The sequence below is a fragment of the Anopheles gambiae genome, chromosome 3 (genome assembly GCF_943734735.2).
Source record: "Anopheles gambiae chromosome 3, idAnoGambNW_F1_1, whole genome shotgun sequence".
NCBI lineage: Eukaryota > Metazoa > Arthropoda > Insecta > Diptera > Culicidae > Anopheles > Anopheles gambiae.
Window position 1 is genome coordinate 28,447,510 of NC_064602.1, and position 24,755 is coordinate 28,472,264.

A 24,755-nucleotide genomic window follows, 5' to 3' on the forward strand; every position below is an offset into this window, starting at 1 on the left:
TATGGATAGCTCCTGAAAAATTTGCCAAACGTTTTGTTGATTTATTGGGTATGATTGGGACGACAATCCAACACGATGATTGAAGGACCAATGTCATTTTCAAAAATTGTCACCTTACTTATTCGATCTCAGCTTTCAAAAACAAAGCTCAACCTAGAGTACTTAAGATTATTTCACTTCCAATACGGACACAAGCTAAAACAGTTAATAAACAACGCTCGTGGGCTTAATAATCTAGCCAAGCTATTAGTAGCATGCAACGATGTTTGATAATCAATGATGTTATAGCACAAATCGTTCTCAAACAACACCACCACCACCCACAATCATCCCCACAAGGATAATGTAACGCTGATGACACCCCGTTTCACTTGTCGGTACCCTCTCCTAGCGGTTCCATAAATTGATTATCATTATTAATATTTTTTCCCTTTCTCTCTCTCTCTTCTCCTAGTGTCTGATAAATTATACCGACGTGCCACCGACGCTACGCTCTGGCAACACGAGCAACGCCATGACGCGGGCGCGTGTGATGATTAATCACCCGTTTTGGGAGGCGTATGAAAGCGGTACGGTGACTTAAATCCACAATGATCGAACGATTACGCGTCCGTCACCGATGTCGTGCACGAATCAATAGAACGCGTCATAAACCACTCCTGGGAGGGGGGAGGGGCGGGGGGCAGGATTGTTGTGCCGTTAAGAAGAAGTACAGTGACAGCGGCGTTGCGTTATCGGATAAACTAAGCAAGCGGTGCACTCTCTCTCTCTTTCCCCCCGGCAGATGCGGGATAAAACATTAAATAGCACAGCCTATTGGGGATCTGTTCCGATGTAATGGAATTAGTGTAATTGAATCTACTACGCACGCTGCAATAGGGTTGGGAGGGCACAGAGTTCCACACACTCGTGGAGCTTAGTAAAAGTACACTCCATTACACACATTGCGTCGATGGGTAACAGCACAAAATTCCCGCAACCTGGTGCGTGTTGATGGTTGTTCCCGAATGTTTGTGTAACTTTCGCGCCCAACGAGGTTAGATGGGAAACAAACCGAGTTATTGCGAATAAACAAATCATATGAAAATGCACGCGCTGAATGAAATTGGCCCCCTGCTAACTTATTTACGATTCCGAGTGCCGAGTGAAGGCCTTTTTTTGTTGTGGGTCGAGATGCGTGTAGTAGATAGGAATTGCATACAGATAATCTAAATCAAAAGGATGAAAGTTTCATTAATGGCATGGGTAGGATATCGGCGGCGATATCTGAAACTATAACTCAAACTATAATTACTTTGTTAAAGTTCTGGCGTAAAATTGAATTATTGAAGTTATTTAATTTTCCGTGCTATTGTACTGTTACTATTTTTGTACTGCTCAGACACAACATCTAGGTACTAGTTTGATGTTTGAAGTAATGAAAGAGAAATTAAAAAGGGGAAAAATTGGAAAAGATCTCAAGAGTCTCTAATACTGCCAATCAATCCATAAAGCACTATGCGAGCAACACGTTCTCGCAAGCTTAATTGAGTACTCCCAAGCAACTTGTTACACCTCACCATAGAGTTTGACAATAAACCACTAAACACATCCAAGAAGATTCCTAAGAACGGAAACATTATTTTCACCTCGTTCGTTAACTTCACTCCACCTGGTGCTTCTTTCAAACAAATCCGGTTCGAAGGACCAAAATGTCGCGCAACTGCGCTTACTGCGTTTTCGCTGCTTATTTCCGTGCTGTTCCGTGCTTGAGTCTATAATTGCCATGTTTAATCGTTCTATTGACCGCGGAGACCGTCAACAAACACACCACTTCTCAAATATTTTCAATTTGTTCATAGATAACAGGGAGGCAACAATTCATACTTAGTTGCAAAACAAGCGAAACGGGTACAGCAAAGCCCTGCTCAATAATAATGCAATTCAATAAGGCTCTTTGCTCCATTGATTGATTTATTTTACAAATAATAATTTATCATGCAACATTATGCGCCTTATTTTAATCAAACGATGTTCTGCTGCCACGCCAGTATGATGCAAGAATGGAAACGCGGGTGGTGAAACGTAAAAGTTCTGTAAAATGAAAGCATCATTATTTGATGAACCGATCATAAAACCAATGTAGCATGGTAACAAAGGCACTGTGTCTACTGTGTCTGTCTGCTCCTGTGCTGTGGTCTTCAACCAGCCATATACTTCAACAATTGAGCCTTTTTGCACATGACAGGTTTTGTTACTGTTCATTTAAGCGCACACAATCTCTGTTTTATGCGTTCTGACAAGGAATACATATTTTTAATTCCTTTGTCTCATTTTTCACCTCTCTTTTTCTCTCTCTCTCACACAGATTTTTTTGAAAACGATCCTGCAGCATTGCTTACGCACCAACAGAAAAAGCTTCAAAAAGTAACTCATAAGCCTACCACAGAAGGAAGCCTAATAAAACAGGGCAGGAATCCTGGAACACAGGAGAAAACATGCTTCTACAAACATTGCGTTCGATAATCAACGCTTGAGTAATTGATGAAAGCTTAAAAAAAGCTGTAAAGCAAAAATACCACTGCGCATTTGCATTTGCCACTTTTCCGATCGCTTTGTGTCGGGATTTTAAACGTCACTTTTAATGTTTCGATATCCACCCACCCAGTGAAAACATAAAGAAAGCTGTCATCATTTTCACATGCCCCTCCCTCTTCCGGTTGCTTCTTGGAGATGGGAAATTAAATTAAACCATATTCAACAAACACTCCCCCAGGCCACAGAGTCACAAGGGAAACACCAGTAGAACGAGGAAATGATTTGCAGCGACGACGAGCATATTATCATAATATGTAGCATAGGGGGGGGGGGGGGGGGGGGGGGATGCGTGAGGGTCTGTGCCATTTTTCATCCACTTGAGCGGGTGGGTAAAGAGATTAAAGGAAAGCAATCTTCATCATCACACATCTTGTTGGTACATTATTTCCCCCCGGCCGTTGTCGCTGCCGCTGTCCGCCTGTTTCATCGATCCCTCCTCCGTGCGAAGACACTGCCGTAAAAGCAGACCAGGCGCGCATCGTTGCTGTTTATTGAAAATGTCAATTTTATATTTATTCGCTCCCACAAGAGCCCGATATCATCACGTAAGCGCGCTTCACGCTCGTGGCTGAACGCCAATCATCGGGTGGTGAGTTTGCCAGCACAAACTAGGCTAATGCTGCCGACGGTGATAAGAGCACGTTAGACGATGGCGACATGCGTTCGTCGAGCACGAGTCGAATGAGGGTGGCCGTGGGGTGTTCGATATTTGCAACCATAAGAGGTGTGTTTGGCTGAGCGGTTTGTCAACAAGTACATACACACACACGGTCCACACGGCCAGTTAGGAACAAAACACACTTCACAAACTGAAGAAAAAGTTGACAATAAAGTATAAAAAAAGGTTGTTGAAAGGTCGGCGATAAGATACCTTCTGCCAGTCTTGCCATCGGCATAGATTGATAAAGGCATGTGTTGTTTAACTCATCAGATTTGCTAGCACTCACACGAAGAAACGACAGTACATGTCTTTATACCAGACTAATCATGGCGTAGACAGAGAAAGGCTTTAAAAATATAATACGTAACTCTACTCAGAGCATTTCACGTATTCTCTGTGTTTTCATGTTATATTCCGTTCTGAAGCAGTTCAAAATGCTGTTCAATGGTGAAAAGCGCACAATAAAATAACCCTACGCGAAGCAATAAAGACTGCATCACACCACTGTGGTGTGCTCAACCGTCAACCGATACTTCAACCAATGTTTTCTTTGGTCAAACTGTTAATGTTCAGATGACGTCGCCGTAACGACAAAGTCGCGTTATTAAATCTAAAGCCATCTACAAACAATAAAACATACATCAATGAGAGAGTTTTTATTATTTGAACTGTCAAATCTCAAACCCCAAACATAAATGGCACGCCTGAATGCCGCAAGTACTGAAAAAGGACCTTAAAATTATGGCGCTCTTCACGATTCTAGTCAGTTTTTTGTATGGAGTTTGACAGTTGGAGGCTGAATGTTGGCTGATGTATTTTTATAACCAAATTAGAATAACACTTTTTGATAGGATGGGTGAAATTTTTTGTTCAAACAAGCTTTCTGAAGGCTTAAAGAATACCCAAAACACTCTTAAAATCTTCATTCAGACACAGAAGCGATACAAATCAGCCTTCTAAATTCATACACCTTGGGATAAGCCCACCTGTACATTATACCCACTTAGATAGCTGCTCGAAAACTGCTATACGATGCAAACAGCTGACAGGCTGAAATTTCAGATTACCAACTTAAAACGGAAAGGACCCCCACATCAGTATTCAATTTTTCAAAAATTCCTCTCATCATTTCTGGTGCCGTGACTAGGATACGTTGAAAACAATTACCGTATGCAGTAAAATTACTGTAATATCCTGCTAGAGATAAGCTCAGAGATCAGACAAATTGTTGTTATTATGTGCAAAGAGTACATAACTTTGTGTTGTTATATGATTTTGACATTTTGGAGTCAGCACCGATGCTCAATGTTTGTCGATTTCCATCTCTTCGTCAAGAGATGGCTAAAATACTTATCAAAAAGTTGTTGCTGAATATACCCTAAAAGTCATGACTTGTTTGTGAGTGCTAGACAACAAACGTGTTTCATCAATCGAACATTGCCGCTAGATTGCGAATAGTTGGTAATTGGGCGCGAAAAACGCTTTAAGCCCCAAAGAATGGCTGCAATCAAGTGCTGACGTAGCAACCAGAGCAACCGGGAAATTGTATTCCCTCCCCAATGCATGCGAGGAAATAATCCTTTCAATCGCATTTATTCTGACACCAGGGGGGCTCCAAACAAACCGCACACACCTTCTTTCACGCACACGCACTTTTATCGCAGGCATCCACACAACATGGCCGGCAATAAAAAAAGGGTACGTATCTGCAGTGCCTTTTTCCTCGTACGCTGATAAAGAACCGGTCTGAGAGGCGAGGGCGTTTCATTCATCGTTCAGGGCAAAACAGCATTTGGTATCAAACGATACGCCGCCCTTGAGAGTCACACCCAGAAACACAATGCCATCGAAAGAGCCGGTGGGGACGCACTGTTGTGGCTCTCTTTTGGGGAAAGCCTTTGGTGGACGGTGTCTTGCAGTTTGTTTGTTTTTTTTTGTGTCCTCCATTTATTCGCTCAAACGCGCCCCAAGGACTCGTAGAATTCATGTGGCACCGATGCGTGCATGTCACGGGCAGTTGCTAGACGGACGCGAGGATACGCGAACACGGAAAATGATTTTCTGCTTCTTTCATTCGAGTGGGACCGATTTTCGCCCGCAAGCAAGTGCGGTGTGAGCAGTCGTCTCGTGAGTGGACTTCATTTGTCCGATAGAATGCGCCGCAGCGAGAACATCTTGACGTAAGTCAGGAGACAGCGATGGAAGCCGACAGAGTCATATCATGTTGCTTTTCATGCTCATGCTCCTGCTCTACCAGCGAGCAGCCCCCTCGTCGTCGTCGTTTTGTGGTTATGAGCTTTTGTGCCGGAAAGTGTGTTGCTGTGTGCAGCGTAATCAAAGATTCGCGGCAATGGAAAACTGTGCCTTCAAGCTTCAAGGGCAACAGTAGCATATGAAACGGTTATTCGCTGCACACAATATACAACACGGCGGCAGTACAATAGATGGTCGAGGCGCAATATGCTGATGAAAGTGGTGCACGCGAGCGAAAAAAGCACGCCACATAAAATGGGAACACATTTCTGTAGGTGGACTGTGTTATGTTCTTCTACTGCCTGCACAGTTATGCCGTAAGGACGTATTAAAAGTGTCACTACTGAATGTTGCCATCGTATCGTTTGGATGTTACAATATTTCACTCCACTGCGAATGGGACACACTCCATTGTTAGAGATGCTGCTTGTGGGAAAATTACTATAACATCAGTTTTTAATGTCTAATGTTGAAAGCTTTAAAACACATCCTTAAGTCCGTTAGCACAGGCTTTGATAGCTTGCCAACATTTTCGTCCTATCATTTCACCACCTCCAGTATGCTCTAAACACCTCACCATTTAACGCGTCACGAGCGTACGGGAGAGTGACCTGGAAAATCTCAACTATTTTGACATTGCGCACAACAATTAACGCCCACCGGTGTGCTCGCCAGGCACAATAGGCAGAGCGTTTGCCTCCCTTACACTAAATGCTTCCTTCACACGCAACACTGAGCTGAGCTTGCAGTTTCAAGTTGCTTTCCACACGCACACCGCACGTGGTGGTCGCACGAAGACATGCCCGCACGTGTTCTTTGCTAGAGAGATCGTATTTTAATTATCTGGAAACGCAAAATTTGAGTTCTCTTTTTGTTGTACACCCGCAACCACCACCACAACAACCGAACAAGCAAACAGAGCAAACCGCAACACGTAACGACGCACGTGGAAAATGGCTCATCTTGATGGGCCACAGTATCATGATTATGTAATTTTGGGCAGCTCGAATTTGAGGTTCAATGAAGGATTGAGGAAATTACTTCAATCTCCAGAGATACATTAAGTAATTGAAGTTTCTTTTTGTTTGAAGCTTTTATAAAAGCAATAATATGAATTCGCCATCATTAGTGCTCTCGTAAGCTACTACTGCCAATTCTTCGACAAACGTAGAACAAAAGTGTATAAAGATAAATTATGCATATCTCCGCGTGTTCTGGACGTCTAACACAGCGATGAGATTAAAAGCTGATGCTTCTTTCTTGGACTGATATTTCATTCATGAAGTTTATAATTATAATTTCGAAGTTGTTATAAATTCAAAACATCCACTCCAAGAAGATCTTTTCGATGGGCAATGCGCTTCCGCTTCTTTTCCACTAACGCATTCTGACATCCGTAGAAAGTTATTAAAATTGGACATCATTTTTAACTTAACTATCGTATGTTTACAAACACACTATTATTTTTCATGTGAAGAAATTGAAATAGTTCTTCTCGTGATTTTACTTTCTTGAGAACTGCTTCAAAGATTGAGTAGATATTGAGGGTTTCATGTTTCAGAATGATTTCAAGTTTTTTTTCCTAGAATCAAGGATTTACTTCAAACTATAACTTATTCTTGTTGTACGACTTAACAACATGCCCGCCATGGATTCAAGCCCCGAATAGACCGAATAGGACTGACGATCCTGCTATGGTAACAATAAGACACTGAAACCCAAGCTCACTTCACTAGTAAGTGTACAGGCAGGTCTTGACCGAAAAAGGTTGTTGTCCCAAAGAAGAAGAATAACCTAATCTTTAGAACCTTTGATTTACTCTTTGTTATTCTCTTCTTATGTTTTCTTATGTTTTAACATATTTAAAGAGTGAAGTAACTAGAAGTAAAAAAATGTGATTAATTAATCAACAATGTCCCTGCTGTCAGCACACTTCTTAGTCATTCATTCTTTTTCATCCTCAAGTACAAGACGCAGAAAACAATACCAATCTAGAAATTTCCCTATATCAGTATGACAGAGCATACAAAAAAAGGTGCTTTAAAAGTAGCCGAATGCTGTTAAATCTCCAACTGTCCGCAATGGAACATTTCCGCCGCCCATGTAATTATACTTCCATTATCCTGCCTACTGCGGCAACACACCGGGACCGAACACGCACCTTTCTTCAAATGACGGGGGGGGAAATAAAGCGTTATATTCTGTAGATTACTCCACCTTGCACGTAGCAAAGGCGGCACAATGATAACGCGTTCGGTCAACAGGTACGGCGCGGCGTGCAAGATGGATGAGAGCCTCCTGCTGCCTCCTGCGAAAGAATGCTGCGAAGAACCCGCGTTGGAAAAGGAACATACTTTCCTCCCAGTCCCAAACCCCACCCCAAAAAGGCCTCTCACGTATTTACCGAAAGCAAAAACAGGAGAAAAAAGGCAACATAATCGCCCAACTGTAGCCGGAAGTTTTGCTGTGTTTTATATGCTCGCCGTATCTTTTCTATCCAAAGATCAAACAACAACAAACACACACATACACACACACGCAAACGCGCAACCCAGCGTGCATCGCAGAGAGAGCGAGCGGGAGGAACCGGATAATCACGGTAATCCCTGGAGAAAGGAAAAAAGTCCACCAGTCGTGAATATCGTGTCCTCGTTCCGCACGGAAGGAATGGCACGTCGAAATCCTGGCTGCGTTTCCACCAAAGGCTGCGCAACATTCAGTGGGGAGGAGGAAAAAACATACAAAGAAAAGTATGCTAAACCTTTGCATGAGTATGTAGATGTAGGAAGCAGCATTAGACTTATAGTTGTGTATCGCCAAAAAACTTAACACGCCCAAAAAGGAACTGATTTATCGCGCCTTGATTGTGTAAAGAAGTTTAAAGCAGGACATGCTATTAGAACGAGTAGCAAGCAAACACCCCAATACAGCACATCGAAGGGTTAATCCGGTTCTTCATAAACGATAGGACAACGTGTGTGCAAGTGTGTACATCCCCCGATGAGGAGCCCATGCACGTACGTGCTTCAGGGAACGTACACGTCGTCTCCTCCCAAAAGACGGCCCAAACACTAGCAGCAGTTAGAGCCACACTATACACACCGCCACACTAAGCTAAAAGCTGCTGCACAGGTATTCTAGGCAGTGGCTGGGAGGCTATGAGTGTGTTGAAGATGCTGCTAATATTCACCAGTTGTGTAATGGCTCGAGCCTTCCCTTCTGACGCACTCGGTTTGTGCGACCAGGTAAGGTACTACCTACTACTAGGGGAAAGCGGGGCAAAAATGTCACTGTTAAGGATTTTACTCTGTATCTCATTGGGTAAACTATTTTACACTGATATTTTGACGGTAATCAGTGCTTCAGCATCTTATTCATCAATCAGAAGCGGACGCATTAATAACAAATATATATGAATAAAATGAAATAATAAAATCAACATCAAAAGTTGTGAAAACGTATTGTGCGGTGTCAAAAGGTCTCATCATGGGGCAAAAATGGTTATACACCAAATGTCATCAAAACACATCAAAACAAAGGGGCAAAATGGACCACAACATTGGACTTTAGGTTTTGGTTTAAGCTCTTGCGTCTACAAAAAATCGTGAGAGTAAAGATTCATGTTTAGTATTCAAGTGTTTTATTAAATAATGTAGTAAAATGCTGAAATATTCCAATAATTCACTTATGGTCAGTAATTTTTCTTGTCAATAGAGAATACATACAGCACAATTTTATTTATGTAAAGCTCATATATTGTAGCGTCCTTAGCTTACACCACAGCCTCCTCATGTGGCGCCTGTCAAATCATATACCGACCATTTTGCCCCAAGCGAGCATTTTACAAATTTTAATTTAAAAACATTATTTTAAATTGAAATGCTTACTTTTTTTACATGAATCATAGAGAAATTTCATGGGCACTAATACACAACCTTTTTCATCTAAAATGAATAGCTAAAATCTTACGAAAGCTTTTTTTGGCCAGAGATGGTCCAAATAACATCGTTTTGGCCAATTAGTTGATTTCTTAATTTATTCATTTATGTATAAATCTTAGGTCATGGTGTGCTCCAAACATTGTATTTGATGTTTCCAATCATTAGAAGTCATTATAAACGTTTTAACGTGCCAATGATGCAGGTGACCATATTTCCCCACGTTCCCCTACACACTTCTTGGCCCGATGGATACTTGCGCGTGGCATTGTGCACGAGAAACGAAGTGAATGGGGAAGCAACACGTGACACACCGACAACACCTTGGAGTTTGATGGAGCTATAGGGGAAGGAAGGGCGAAGAAATGTGTGTAGGAAAGCGTTACAACAATTTTTACAACACGATCGAAGCACGGAGCGTATTTCGTTCGGGAAGTTAACAGTTGGGTGGCGGCGCAAAAACCTATTCCAGAGGAAGATTATCTCTATGCTCCCCTCTAAGCACTGGGGATACTTATTTTTTTATTTGTTGGCATGTAGCAGATTATTGCGTTCTCATGCCGAAATTGCGGTCGGATGTTGATGTGCAGTAAAAGATAAATTTGAAATGTGAAATTTGAAAGAAGAAGGAAAACCAGAGTCAACTTTTCCGTATTCAAATTTTGCTTAAAGCACTCACAAAAAAAAACCACGAATTTAGGGCAATGTAACGATATCAGTACGAATAGCCCGATAGCAAAAGGGACATATTATACCATTCGATGAATTATTGCTTCAAAATTCTGTGGAATTTGCACACCGCACCGGTCCCAGTGGCAGGGGGAGTGTGCTCGGTGTAATTAAATGGAAATGGAAATCGCACCTTCGGCGAAATTTCGATCAAGGATCAATATAAACACGCAGCCTAGCTAGTCGTGCCTCTCCCGCCTTTAAGCAGAAATCGTGCCAAAACAATTCCTCTATTTTGAAAACACATGTTTCGTTATCATTGGCAATATGGATTCTTCGATAGGATATTATTTCCATTGGCCAAAGATCCTACAACAGCGGGATTCTTCCCCCGTGGTGGTGGGACAGTTATTGCTCCTTCAGATCAATACATTTTAAAATAATCGTTCACGTATTGAAAAAGTTCAAAATAAAAATAAATAAAAAAATGGTTTGTTACTTACAGGGTTTTCCACGATTTATTGATTGGTTTGAATAATTTTTTGATTGCTTTTCATTTTTTTTAGTGTTTCCACGATTTTTTGGGGCGTTTCCCATAATTTTTGGTTAAGTTGTATCGATATCCAATAGGACAATACCAATGAATTATGGGAACGAACCAAACTCCTATGGGGTACGAGGAAAAAATCGTGAGACGACCAATAAATCGAGGGAAACACTGTAAGCACATTCCGTACTCTGCTACCATTCTTCTGGTTTCCGGAAGTAAAATGCATTCCAGTGATCATCAAACCACATTGCTACATTATCACTTCAGGCGAACGGCGTACAGCGCGCCAGAGATCAATGCTGACAGGCAGCTTCAAATCCCTCTGTGCCGTCCTGTGTGTGTGAGTGCGTTTGTCTGGTTCGAGAACCTTTGCACCCCTTCCCCCCTTTACGAACCCAATCAGAGTGTGCGAAAAGGGGCATTTGGAGTCCTTATCACAACCGAGCCCGGCATGAGCCTCATTCTTCCAATGCGTCAATTACACACACCAACTGGGCTGGGAGATGGAGGGGAAAACCTTTGCCTTATTCTTATCCCTTTCTCGTGCAGTACGAAGAAGAAGAAGAAAACGAAGAAGAAACAAAAAGAAACACTTGCCACAGACACGGTGACGCAGCAGTGCAATGGCTTTGCGCTTCAGGAGAATCGTCTCCAAAGCAAACACACTGCGACGGTGGTCGAAGAAGGTCGAAGACAGCACAAGAAAAGCTATAAACAGCCGACAGACACCCTTACCATTCTTACCATAGGGTGGGTGGGATGGGTTTGGAGGGGGTGGTAATGCTATATTCGCTAAATGGGATATTGATTTCCCCAGTAGCTCCCAGGCAGGCCACACACTATCATACTTTCGCCGTGCGCGTCCCAGGCAAATGGGGCTATTTGCATCTTCTCTCCACTGCTCTCTCTCTTCCCCGCTCCACCCAAAAGGAAGGGCCCAGCTGGATAAGCTTGGAGAGCGGAATGGAAAACGGCAGTTATTTCCATCATAGCAATCCTTCTTATTCTTAGCCTCCTCCGTTTGGTTTACCGCACTCCAGTGCGAGCGAAGTGTTTGATTCTAGGCTGGTGACGTCACCAACGGTTGGGGAAGGCTCTCACACCCGCGTAAGCGCATACATAAAAGCAGCACGCAAACGACCCACCAAGATGGGAAGATGCTAATAAAAGAAGCTAATAAAAATAAGGTAACCCAGCCCACCCCCCTTGCGAAGAACGGTGGGACAGCGAAGCGCTGATGGGATGACTCAAAACTAGGTCACGGAAGAAAAGGAGACAGCGAAGGTAAGGCAACGTTGGCAAGGATACTTACACCACCATTCCGTAGGCTCCCTCGCCGATGTAGGCCAGATTTGTGTACCGGGGGCCAACCTCGAACACCTGTCCACGGATGACGACTTCGGCGTTCGGGTTGTTGTTGGCGCCCGATCCCGACGCTCCAGCACCGTTGTTTGCTGCCTCGGCCATTACTACGCTGTGTGTATATGTGTGTGTCTTCTTTCTCTATGGGCTTTCGCACGGGAATCTCCACTCGATCGAACGAACGAAATCACTTCTCTTCAACACAGACACACACACACACAATTTGCAAAAGGATTTGCGTTTGTACGTACAAGAGGGCAACGTGGTTTGTGCGTATCTTCCGGTTTGTGTTAGCGCTGCTGTCTCCCGCCTGTTGGTTACTTCGCTTCGAAGGGTGTGTGTAGTGTATGAGCCAAGTGTAATCGACACAGCAATGCTTCTGCTTATCGGTAGGCGAGAGTGGCGGCACCGCTTGCTTTGACCACTGGTTTGCTTTGACGCACCCAGCCACACACGTGCGGATGTAGAGCGTTAATGGACCGGGCGGAGAGCCAGTAAATGCGCGCACACAACACAAGACAACGAACAAGACACAGAGATCCCTACTAGAGACAGCAAGGGCGGCTTCTCGCACACTAGGGGCAAACCGGGTTTTACTCGCGTCGTTTCGCGGACGGGTTCGCACTTTAACAATATGCACATGCACGCACAAACACACACTCTTGCTTACACAACTTACAAACGCACGTATTACACACACGCACCGCAACAGTACTCACAAACCGTTCCCACACTGATCGAACAAAACAATTACTCACACACACACTGCACACGCTGCACACGACTGCCTGTAGAAAGAAAAAAAAAGCAGAAAGGTATAAATTATTTCATACACCCAAAATTTGCACACTGCAATTTTGTTCTTTCTTTTTTTCTTTTTGCCTGCCCCCCACACACACTTGCGATCCTTTTCTTTGTACGCCCGGTGGGACGCGGGTGGTGAGCAAACAGGGTTTTGTTGTTTTTGCTTTTTTGCTGCTACGCCTGTCCGCCTGCTTTGCTTCTGTTTCGCTTCCCCGAAAGCACTGTAAACACGCACACGCACGCACACACACACACATGCGACGACTGGTGACAGCGGCTGTCAAAGAAATCGCCGTCTCGCCCGCATTGACGCCGTGCGGTCACCCCCGTCTTTGCACTGCAACAATCCTGCATTTGGGTGGGCAAATGAAGGGCCTGGCAAGTGGTGGTCCAAGGTCCAAGGAGAAAGGGGGGAAGAAGATGCAAGTGGACGGCTGGAGCACGAACGATGGAGCGCGAGTTTGGGCAAAACGGGAATCGCCAACCAAACAAAACAGCTGGCAGTGCAGTTGCAACCGAGGGGAGGGGCGCGGCTTCGGGGTTGCCAATTCGAGCCCTTGCTGAGCCTGTTCCAGGATTGGCATTGTGGATGGGCTGACACAGGGTTCGGTTCTGCCAGGCGCTGGGCTAACTACCGTAGGGTTCGATTGTGATTCGGGGCGGATTTTCATTCACCCTGCCCGCTGCAAAACATTGACGGCAAGAGGGCACACAGAGACTGTAGCTCGCTCTGGTGGTACTGGAAGAACAGAGAAAATGCACACACAAACACACAGACACACATGCAGACAGCCAGCCAGACGCAACAATCAGAAGACACACCACACCAAGCCTCCCGGGATGAATGGGCAGAGCACTCCAGTCGCCGTAGAAAGAAGCCGAGCCTCCGAGAGGACCACACACACACACACCGACGACACACACTGGCTGGGAACTTGCTTGGAGCTGTGTGTGGTATACCTGTTCCGGCCTAGGTGCTAGATGCGCCCTCTGATTGTGATTACGGAATCGCCATCGATCTCGGGCAGGCAAGCGGCAACAATCTGCTCCCGCACGGCACACCCCGTAGGCACACAAGGCTTTCTTCCGCACACACACACACACACCCACACCGTCCGCTTACCGCTGCTTCCTGTCGTAGCAAAAACCGCACCACCACCACACCGCCACCGGAACACGACCGACTCTTCTCACAAACAGGCTAAAACAGCTTGGGCACGATTAATTTACACTTTTCCACATTCCTTCGGAGCAACGGAGCCACGGTATACACGGTAGTGGTATGCGCTCTCGGCTGGACACTACGGGAGTTGGCCAAAGGACATTCGCACGATTCGGGCCACAGAAAACGACTACGAGCCGAGGAAGAAACGGAGCGCATTTGCCTGCGTTCTTGTTTTTCTTTCCTTCTTCTTGTGCCTGTGTGTGAGCAGACAGCAAGCAGGACGAAAGCACGAAGCTACGCAGCTTCACCGTCCGACGCTGCCGTTTTGATGCGGCATCCAGCAGCAGCAGCCAGCCAACAGCAGCCAGCAGCTGTCACGTTTGAATGAGCCGTTGGCGTGAGAAAACGAAACACACGAATTGTGGGAAAAAGTATGTTTCTTGATGATTTTATAATCTTTTAACAATGATAATACGAACGCAATTAGTTCATGATAGTTTATTTATTGAATTATAAAATGTGGCACAAAAAATCACGTCTTTTATATGTTACGCAAATGAAAAGAATGTATTTTTTGCAATTTGAAGGTTGAATACAATCAATACAGCTTCGGAACTGAGTTATAGATGAATAAATTACTTGTATTGCATAAATATTGTTAATAAAAATCAATTTGTGAATAAAAAAACTCTTCATTTGATTGTCATCCACGCGATTATTGCTAGTTCGCTTCACCCATTGCCCGTGAAAGCGCTGCTGAAATGTCAAAATCGGCAAACCGTCAACGTGCCAAGAAGAGAAAGAAAACACAAACGTTTGCGGTAAACAACCACGCACCGTGTGATTTTGTTTGTAGCAGGAAAAACACAGCAAAAGTAATAGAAAAAGCGCCAGTTTTGATTGTTTATTTGTTACACCTGTCGAGCCAACTGATTTTTCAACCATGAACGCACCACCGACCTTCGAATCTTTCCTTCTGTACGAAGGAGAGAAGAAGTAAGTTAGCCAAATCGGTCGACCGGTAGCATTCTGGGCGAATGCTCTGGCGTTCCGCACCGATCCAACGAATGAATGCACACTAAACGAATTGCTTTACTCTTTCCCCGCTGCACCAGAATTATCAAAGAACTGGACATGAAAGTTCCAAACGCTGCCATATTCACCGTCAACAAGGAAGATCACACGCTGGGAAACATGATTCGCAAGTGAGTATTTCATTGAGCGGCTTTTTCGGGCCATTGATGAACCATGCCACGGGATTTTGATTTACATGCGCACACCTTCTTTTCTTTCTCGCGCCCATCCTGTATGGCTTCTCCTCCTCCTCATCCTTCCACGCCCCCTGCAGCCAGCTGCTGAAGGATCCGAACGTGCTGTTCGCTGGCTACAAACTTCCCCACCCGCTCGAGCACAAGTTCGTACTGCGCATCCAGACGACGTCGGAATATTCCCCTCACGAAGCGTTCATGAACGCCATCACCGATCTGCTGTCCGAGCTGTCCCTGTTCGAGGAACGGTTCCGGGAGGCGATGAAGGAAAAGAAGGAGGGTGGTGATTAGGATTATTTCGGATACACCAAATGGCGGGAGGGGAGAGTAGGTGAGCAGCGGGACAGAGAGAGAGAGGGTTCACGGTCCGTTTTTACCCTCTTGGAATGTCGGTGTGCGAACAGGCAGGCTTTTTAATGTTTAAGAATGTGTGACCTATATTGGATTCAGTATAAATATTGAATTAATCCTATCTATCATGTCTACTGTTTTTACTGTTGATGTGTCTGTGTGTGGTAGTTTGTTTTTATCATCAATCCGAACGCAATCAGAAAATTAAGGGAATAATTAAAAAATAGCAGAACAAAGACACAAAACACGTACGCGTTCGCTCTCCTATACGAAATCGTTCTACATAAGAAACCACACATTTTAGGCAATTCGGTTTGTTTTTAAATATTAAAGCTGCCTCCTCTCTTGGTGTTGAAATAAATAACTGCATAACAAGTTCTAGTGCGTAAAATTGATTCCAAAAATTCTTATCTTAGACGGGGAGAGGGGAGAGAAACTATGTCTAATCTAAAACAAATAAGGAAGAAATCCATCAAATAAGCACGACGGGATGCACGGGTTGCTCGCCGCACCTGCCTTAGTACGTCTCGTCGTCCGGACACTCGCCAATTTCATGACCAAACACTGCGAAGAAAAAAGGGAGAAAAAGGAAACAATATAAAATATAGTACAGCAGCGCTTTAATGTCTTTTCTATCGGTTGCGTAACGAAAGCGGTCATTTGTATTTGCTGGTTAATAGTATAAGAACATGCGACCAATTAAAAACCACACACTCCCTCACACACATCCTCAGTACTGTCTCTATGACTGTGGATTAGGTAAAACGATCCATTTTTCGCATCGCAAATCGACCCCGCAAAGACAAATTTAGCATAGAGAGCACAATCGTAAAATGTTTCACTTGATTGCGTACAGCTAGCGTGCTCGTCGTGCCACCGGTCCGGTTGCCCAGGACGACGAAGCACAGGGTGTATCCACGCAACACGTGCGCTTCTTTTCCAGGTTGTTCCCCATGTACGCCGAAAAGCTAACGCAACACGGCGTTTGGTACCAGGATGGTACGAGATATGCTTGTTAATTGCGTTTGGAAAGATGTTCGCTCTTAATCCGTCCGCAATTTACGACCACCGCGCGTTGTGATACGGTCCGGTTCTCTATTACTCTTGCCCAGGAGGAGAGTACACGAGATATAGACTGCAATTCATTGTGGGATTCTTTTTTTCGCTCTTTTTCGCTTTCTTCAGTCCATGCCAAGACACACAAACTGCCCAAAGGATAGTATAAAACTGCAGCTCAAAAACAACACATTGTGGATCGTGTTTTTCTGGTGTTGTTGGACAAAATGAAAACGCTCCAGGCGTACCCGGACTAAGAGCATCGTCTTATCAAGCGCAAGTTCAAGATATTCCGTGCAAAAAAAGAAGGACAACTGCCCGGAATGTTTTATTTAAGGACTCCTTTTTATCCGTATTTAAATCGGGTAAGGGTTGAGATGTTTTCTTGCCGCTTTTAGTTCAGTTAGAACCAAAACCATTTCTTGTCACAAACATAACAGACAGGGTTTCCACAATTTATTAACTGTTCTTTAAAGGCTTTTCTAGTAATTATATTTTAGATCTCTTGGATAATTGGTATATTTTCCAATGTTTCACAGCATCTTTTCCCGATACTGACTTTTTTCTGTTTCAGTTTTAAACAGTTGAAGTGATCTTCATGTGCCGGGAAGTGGACCCTATGGCACACTTTTTGGACATGCTGATTTAGAACCAAATAGGAATTTCTAACGAATTTGTCGAAAAAGCATTCCGTAGTAGTGATGAGAAAAATGAAGTTTTCGTCAGAATCGATTCCGGCTAGCTCTGAAGTTTTCTGGAATCGATTCCGGATAGTAGGTCTGCAATCTGTTTCCGGAATCGGCTCCGGAATTTATTCCAGAATCGTCTCCGGAATTGGTTCCGGAATTAGCTACGGAATCGGTTCCGTAATCGGCTCCGGAATTGGTTCCGGAATCGAAGTACGCTACGGAATGGGAATTGGCTTCGAAATCAGAAACGGCTTCGAAACGGAGCCGGTTGCGGCATCTCCATAAGAATAGGCGTTTGGGTCCAGTGATGTTACAAATTGATAGCCGCAAATAATTAAAATTTACTTGTAAACGATCCATTCACATGGAGATTCCCGGACTGATTTCGTTTCTGAAACTTATTTTAATTTAAGAACTGATTCTCATTACGAAGCTAATTTCATTTCTAGAGTCAATCCTGACTCGGTTACCGGAGCAAATTGTATTGATCCCGGAATCGATTTTGAAGTCAACTCCGAAACCTGGAATAGTCTCCGATATCGACACCGAAATCGGCTCCGGAATCGACTCCGGAATCGACTCCGGAATTGATTCCGAACACGAAATCGAAATCGGGTAGGTCCGTCAAATGAAGATAACTTCCCGGAAGAAAGAATCAAGAAAGTGTCCCAAAATTATGAGAGCCCTCGAAAACACCTGTAAATTAAGGGAAATCTCGTGACTCGTGCCAAACCTTGTAAACATTTATTTACTATTATTTTTCATTTAACTAAATGCTCTAAAAAAGCTGGGAATAGATATTCCCAAACAAAACTTGTCCTTCTACGCTTTGACCAAAATCTGGCTAGACAATTACTTAGAAACCCCCACCTTTTTATTGCTCAGACATCCGAAATCTCGAACAATGATTTATCCTTTATGAGTCCAACAAACATAACAAGGGTCACGGTTTTATAATTTATTTCACAGTTGTCTTACCTTCGCAGCTTTCGCAGTACTTCCTTGGCGGCGGCACCTTGCGCTCCTTGCCGTCCGAGGGATGCTTCAGCGATTCCGGCGGACTGTCGGAGCACTGCTTCGGGCAGTCCTCGGTTTCGTGCAGATCAAACTCGTCGCAGATGTCACAGAACACGCGCGGTGCCGGCTTACGTTTCTGAATATCAAAGCTCATGTTGTGACTGTAACAGGAGCAAAAAAGTCATGATTATTAAAAAAAATGGAGCTTTTAGAAACCGAATAGCTTTCTTCCTTACCTATCCGCACTGGTCGACTCGAGCGCCTGTATCCGCAGCGTTAGCTTCTCATTCTTTCGCTGCATATCGACGATGATCGAGTTGAGGAAATCGATCTGTGCTCCGGAATCGTCTTCCTTGGACTCGCTCATGACGCCAACCGCCCGGTTCGGGACGCTGCCAGAATTGTCGGCTGCCGTTGCTGCGGCAGTGGCCGCCTTTGCCAGCTTCGTCAGCTCACTCTCCTTCAGGACGAGCTGCGAGCGAAGCTGCTCGTTGTCCTTCTCGAGCCGACGGTTCGCCAGCTGCAGTTCGGTTTCGCGCAGCTCCAGATCCTTCTTGGCGCACTCGAGCTCATGCTGGCGCTTCTCCACCGCCCGCTTGCTGCTGACGGTTTGGGCCGTTTCGGACACCTGCGTTTCGACGCGCTGCATCAGCTCGGCCAGCCGTTGCTGCAGCTCGTCGATCTCCTGCTTTTTGGCACTCTCCAGCTCGAGCAGCTTCTGGGAAAGGTCGTGCGTACGGTGCGAGTACTCCGTTTCGGCGGATTTCTTCCGATCGAGTAGCTCATCGAACTGGGTCGCTTGTGCGGCGAGCTTGGTTTCCAGTTCGGCGATGCGCCGCTGCTGCTCCTTCTGCCGGTCTTCCTGCTCTTTTACGGTAGTGCGGGACTTTTCAAGCGCTGCCTGCAGCTCGCTCGCTTCTACGGCGGTGCGTTTGCTGAGCTCTGTACTGTCGGCGAGAGTTTTCTGCATCGCTTCTAGCTGTTGCTGTAGATCTTTTAGCTGTGTGTCCTTGGAAGCACTAGTTGTCTGGAGCTGCTTAAGTTCTTCCTCTTTCTCAACAATTTTGGCATCACTCGATGTGGTTTGCCTTTGTAGGTCTTCCACCTTGCCGGAAAGCTCGAGTATAGACGCATCTTTGGCAGAAACCGATTGTTCCAGACTTTGTACCTGTTGCTCCAGCGTGGCCTTCGTTTGCAACTGAGCGTTTAATTCCTCAACCTTTGCGTGCAGCTCACCCAGAGAGGTGGATTTGGTCGCAAGCTCTTGTCTGAGCGCAATGAGCTCAGTCTCTGTGGCTCCCTTGGCCGAAGAGGTAGACTCGAGTTGTTTCAACAGCTCCTCGTTTTTGCTTACAACCGCATCATACCGTTCCTTCTGCTCGCCCGCAGCCTGCTGCATCTGTTCTTGCAGCTGCGCAAGCTCCTTGCGCAGTGTCTCCTCGCGACTCACTAGATCGACCTGCTCCTCTTCCATCTCGCTGTACGAGCTGTTCAGGTCTTGCAGCCGCTGTTGCACCTGCTGGCAAGCTTCCTCCGATTCCGATTTTGCCTTTTTCAGCGCTTCAATTTGGGTGTAGCTTTCCTGAAGCTGTTGCAACATTTCCGCATACGATTTGCCGTTTTCCTCGAGCTTTGCGACCATCTCAGCCACTTCGGCCGAACGTTTCTGCAGCAGAGTTCGCTGCTCGTCCAGCTCCTGCTCGAGCTCAACGATACGCTGAGCTTTCTGGTCGATCTGCACGGTTAGGTCCTGGCTGCCCTGCTCCATCGACTGCCGCAGCTCGTCCAGCCGTTGCTGCAGCGTGCTGGACTCATCCTGGCTCTGCTGTAGCTGCTTTTGAAGCGACTCTTCCTGCTCCTTTGCAGCACGAACAGCAGTTTCGTTGAGCTCTTGTAGCTTTTTACTCTCAGTCCGTGCGTCCTCGAGCTGTGCTTTTAGCTCTCCGAGCGCGCTCTCAAGCTCACTCTTCATAGCTGCCATTTGTTGCTCGCGCTCCGACACGCTCTTTGCTAGCTCGGCCGCATGCTCACTGTCGATGCGTTGCCGCTCCTGCTCGAAGCTCACCTTCAGCTCCGCTATCGTGCGTACCAGATTGTCCTGCTCCTGCTCGGCCAGCTCTTTAATCTTGCGCAGCTCCGTGTTGAGCTCATTCTCCTGGATGATCTTCTGGTCGGAGATTTGCTGCATCTCCTGCCGCACGCGTTCCACCTGCTCCTGTAGTGCCGCGTGCGCCTGGGCACTCTCATCCGCCCGCCGCTCGGTTTCAATCTTCAGCGTATCGTAACTGTCGCGCAGCTCGTCCAGTGCGCGCTGTTTCGCCTTCAGCTCGTCCGTGAGCTTTGCCAGCTCGGAGTTGGAGTCGAGCGTGCTGGAGCGTTGCAAATCGAGCTCCCGCTCGAGGTCCAGCTTCTGCTGCTGGACCTGAGCGGACTTTTGCTCCAGCGCGTCCATCTTTCGACGCAGGTCGGCATGTTCGATTTCAAGCTTGCCGTACTGCTCTGCCGCTTCACCCAATTTCTTTCCACCTGCTTCCTCCCGGGCTGCAGTTTCGGCGAGAACAGCATTGAGCTTAGCGAGCTGCTCATCCTTGGAACTCAACTCGGAGCGAAGTGAGGAGAGCTGCTGGTTGAGGGATTGTGATTCGTTCGTCTGGGTCGCAATCGTGTCTTCTGCCTGCTTCATCTTATCGGATACATCCTTCATCTGCTGCTGTGCAGTTTCGAGTTGCTTCTGAAGCTCTTCTCTTGCCTGCGACAGCCGCGTAAGCTCTTCCTCTTTTGCGCTCAGCTGCTGTTGCGCAGTTGACGCACTCAACTCAAGCTCTTTGCGCAACGTATCTTCACGATTGCGCAGATCCTCCTCAAGCTGCTTCACCTTCGACGCCAGCTCCTGTTTACTTTCTTCCAGCTGCTTCTCCAAAGCTGTCTTCTCCTGCAAGATGTTCGCCAGCGTACCGTCCTTGTCCGCAAAGCTGGCCTTTATCGCCGTCAGCTCCTGGTTTAGGCTGGCCTTGGAGACGTTCAGTTCCTTCAGCTCGTTCTGGAGCGCACTCACGAGCACCTCGTTCTCCTCCAGCTGTTTGTCTTTGGCAAGATTTTCCTGTTCCGACGTTTGCAATTGCTTGCGCAGCTCGGCAATAGTGTTCCGTTCAGCATCAGCAAGAGCATGTACCTCCGCTATCAGCTGCTCGTGCTCGGTGCGCGATTGTTCGAACTTTTGCTGCAGAGAGGACAGCTCCTGCTGCACCTTCACCTTCTCTGCCTCGAGCTCTTGCAGCTGTTTGGCCTGATTGGACAGTTCATCCTGCTTTGCGGCCAGCAGTGCCGCACTACTCTCACCGCTCGTTGCGAGCGATTGCAGATCGCGCTGCAGCTTTTGCGCCAATGATTCTTGCTCCTGTCGCGCAGCGATTTCCGCCTTCAGTGCCGCTTCACTCGCCGTTAGCTTCGATTCCACTTCCTGGGCCGCCTTTTCCTTCACACTGCGGTCCTCCTCAAGCACCTTGATTGTCTGCGTTGCGTTCGTGAGGTCCCGCTCGAGGTGGGTCTTGGAAGCATTCACCTCCACAAGTGCCACCTCCAGCTCGGACAGCTTCTCCGCCAACTTGCTGCTGGAGGTACCCTGTTCCTGTAGCTTCGCCCTAAGGTCACTTTCCAGCTCCACCGTCTTCAGGTCGCGCTGTCGCACATCGGCCCGCAGCTCCTCCACCGTTTGCTCGAGCAGCTGCACTTGTTGGTCCCGCTCGGCCAGCAGATCCTTCTTGGAGCGCAACTCATCCTGCAGGGCCGCCAGCCGCTCTTCCTGTTCGCTTTCGGCATTCTTGAGCGCCAGATACTGTTTCTCCAGCTCGGCATCCTTCACCGTGAGCTGGTCGCTCTGCTCGTCCACCCGGTGCTCGAGGTAGTTGATCTGCTCCTTCAGGCACTCTTCGCTGATCGTGAGTGCGGAGAGTTTGCTGGCAGCGGCTCGCTCCGCATCGGCCACCTTCTCGTGCAGGTTCTGGATTTCGTTCTCGAGCGAACGCTTCAACTCTTCCGTCAGATGCAGCTTCTGATCCTTGGCAAGTATTTCCGCCTTCAGCTTATCGATTTCGGCATTCAGCTCTGCCCGAACGGCTGTGTTAAGGTGTGGCAGTTTGCAAAGTTTTAGTAAAGGGATTAAAGAAGAGTTCCTCAGTACATACCGTTGATTTCTTCTGGTGGTACTCCTGGCTGTGTTGGCTCGTTGGGTTTTCCTGCAGTTCCGCTAGCAGCCAGCTGAGCCTCCAAATCGGCTATTTTTTCTTTGAACACTTGTGTTTGAGCCTGTTGCGACAATTTTTCAATAAACAAAACGCAATCAAACAAATTAATGACATAAAATATACTAAGAAGCTACTACAGCCTATTGTTAGTGGTGGCACAAAGTATTAAATGAACAAAATAGTTCAAACTTACGGAACAATTATACGGAAAGAACTTAAAACACAGCCATGCGTCATGCATTTCAAAAAGTTTTGGGGTAACAATATGACTTCAAAAACCAATACGGACACGGAATAAATTAGTTACAATACTTTATATTGATACAACGTACAAATCAGCTTTTTTACAAAACAAATTATGAACATAAATATAGAAAATTTCTAAGCTGAACATATCAAAATAGAGAACCGACATAGAACAACTTCCTATCATGCATTCTTTGACATTGCACAAACAGAATGAACAGAAAATCAATTTTCCACTCTACATAATGGAAGAATACACGCACAGCAGCTTAAAACCGATTACGAAGCACCAATTGAAGTAAAAAAAAAGAATGGGAAGCCATTTGATTCGAGAGCAACGACAAAGCCTCTCAGTTCGTTTGCCACCATCAAAATAAGGAAATACGATGCTCGAAGCTAACGTTCATGCAACACAAAGCTAAGGAACAACCATGACGGTGGCAAACGAAGCCAAAAGTCTCCCATAGTGACCAACGGGGCAACAAGACCTCCCTTTTGGTCACCCTTTTGCTCTCGTTGGCGATACTCACGCGTACTGAATTTTGAATTTTTCCCTGAAAATATTACACGCAACAGGTGAAATGGATTAGATAAAATGGTGAGGTGAGAGTAAAACGAAAAAGAACGATGATATTGTTGGAAATCTCCGTTACAAACACTTTTGGAATAAGAAACCAAGGTCCCGATGGTGAGGCAGAAGATTACCTTTGCGACACCACCATTTTCCGTACTTCCAAATTGACCTTTCTTCATCTAATAAAATATATTTACACACACACACCCACACCCACAAGCACACGTACAGGATCCTGCGAGAGGTCCACACAGGCCGAGACTGTGGCCAAGACCAAAAGCACACACACACACACACAAACACGCGCGCTCGACAAGTAACTTGAGACGCGGCCTAATCGTAATTTATGCTTCATTCTTCGCCTCTTGCGGAGCAGCAGGAACAGCACGTGTGACAAGTGTGTACGTGCCGGTGGTGCTGCGTCAGGACTAGGTTCAGCACCGGCAGCAATCCTTTCACGTCCCGCCCGACGCACACCGTCACATTCTGCCCACCAGTTTCCCGCTCAACACTTACGTTTAGCTCTTCGCCGCAGAACGTTGCTTCGTCCACGCTGAACTGTAGGTCCTCGTTGCGGCGCTTCTCGTCGGCGAGCGATTTTTCCAGCAGGGTCACCTTTTCCTTCAGCTGCTCCGGGGGAAGGGGGAAATAGGAAGAGAAAACCAGTGTGTGAGTGTAAAATATATAGAGCGGCAGCGGTGTTGTTTTTTACGAAGTTAAGAACAGACGATAATGCCAACACGGAGCCCACGACACGACACCAGCATCTGAAACGGGGAAAGTGTAATGCAATGGGTACGGGAAAAAGGAGGTACGATGGATGGATAGGGAGCATTAATTTAGAAAGTACGTGAAACACATTACAAGCGGTGCAATGTATTGTAAATAATAGCAGGAATTTCCTGAAATTAAATTGAGCAGTAATGTAAAAACAACGCATTTGCAGGCTCTTTCCTGCTAGTACCTAAGCTTAATGTATAATTTTGAATTTTAATTGATAATCTACCGCTTTAAAGCCCTTGTTTGCTTTATCGACCCGCAAAACGCCCATTAAATGCTACCGTTTATATTGTCCTTCGGAGCATGCGAGCCCCACACTACTACTGGCCAAGCAATATGTCATTGAATGCATTATGCATAACATGGGGGGTGAATATTCATATGCAACGGGTGCACATTCAGCCGGACCGAACCCGGAAGCCGCCTTCCCACCCCATTGCTCCAACGTTATTGTAAAGCTTCCTCTCTGCCACCGAACCGATTGAATCGATGAAGTGGCTGCACACCTTCAACGTTGTGTTACAATTGCAAGATGCCAATGTCTGCTGCAG

General features: G+C 46.0%; 3 protein-coding genes across 43 annotated transcripts in view; 1 reads left to right on the forward strand and 2 right to left on the reverse strand.

Moving 5' to 3' along the window:
* Window positions 1-14,319, reverse strand: part of LOC1280167 (mitogen-activated protein kinase ERK-A) — a 53,065-nt gene extending 38,746 nt beyond the window's left edge. The window contains exons 1-2 of one of the 8 annotated variants that reach the window (XM_061654696.1): window positions 13,938-14,319; window positions 11,961-12,798 (exon numbers count right to left, since the gene is read on the reverse strand). In XM_061654696.1, coding sequence (XP_061510680.1) covers window positions 11,961-12,115 — 155 coding nt within the window. In that variant the 5' untranslated portion in view covers window positions 12,116-12,798; window positions 13,938-14,319. Of the gene's footprint in view, window positions 1-11,960; window positions 12,799-12,909; window positions 13,059-13,449; window positions 13,471-13,596 lie in introns of those variants that run through there. The other 7 variants (XM_061654701.1, XM_061654698.1, XM_061654697.1 and 4 more) reach the window with 7 other exon arrangements.
* A 520-nt stretch (window positions 14,320-14,839) lies between these two features.
* Window positions 14,840-15,719, forward strand: LOC1280168 (DNA-directed RNA polymerase II subunit RPB11). Its single transcript, XM_319985.4, has 3 exons — window positions 14,840-14,975; window positions 15,095-15,184; window positions 15,328-15,719. Exons 1-3 carry the CDS (start codon window positions 14,923-14,925, stop codon window positions 15,536-15,538), a joined length of 354 nt encoding a protein of 117 aa, XP_319985.2. The 5' UTR covers window positions 14,840-14,922; the 3' UTR covers window positions 15,539-15,719.
* Window positions 15,658-24,755, reverse strand: part of LOC1280169 (restin homolog) — a 60,365-nt gene continuing 51,267 nt past the window's right edge. For 17 of the 34 annotated variants that reach the window (XM_061657585.1, XM_061657579.1, XM_061657593.1 and 14 more), the window contains 6 exons: window positions 23,941-24,051; window positions 23,381-23,404; window positions 22,545-22,665; window positions 18,597-22,476; window positions 18,322-18,521; window positions 15,658-16,162 (listed from right to left, as the gene is read on the reverse strand). In XM_061657585.1, the coding sequence (XP_061513569.1) occupies window positions 16,116-16,162; window positions 18,322-18,521; window positions 18,597-22,476; window positions 22,545-22,665; window positions 23,381-23,404; window positions 23,941-24,051 (4,383 nt within the window). In that variant the 3' untranslated portion in view covers window positions 15,658-16,115. The remainder of the gene's footprint in view (window positions 16,163-18,321; window positions 18,522-18,596; window positions 22,477-22,544; window positions 22,666-23,380; window positions 23,405-23,940; window positions 24,052-24,755) is intronic. The other 17 variants (XM_061657598.1, XM_061657597.1, XM_061657595.1 and 14 more) reach the window with 1 other exon arrangement.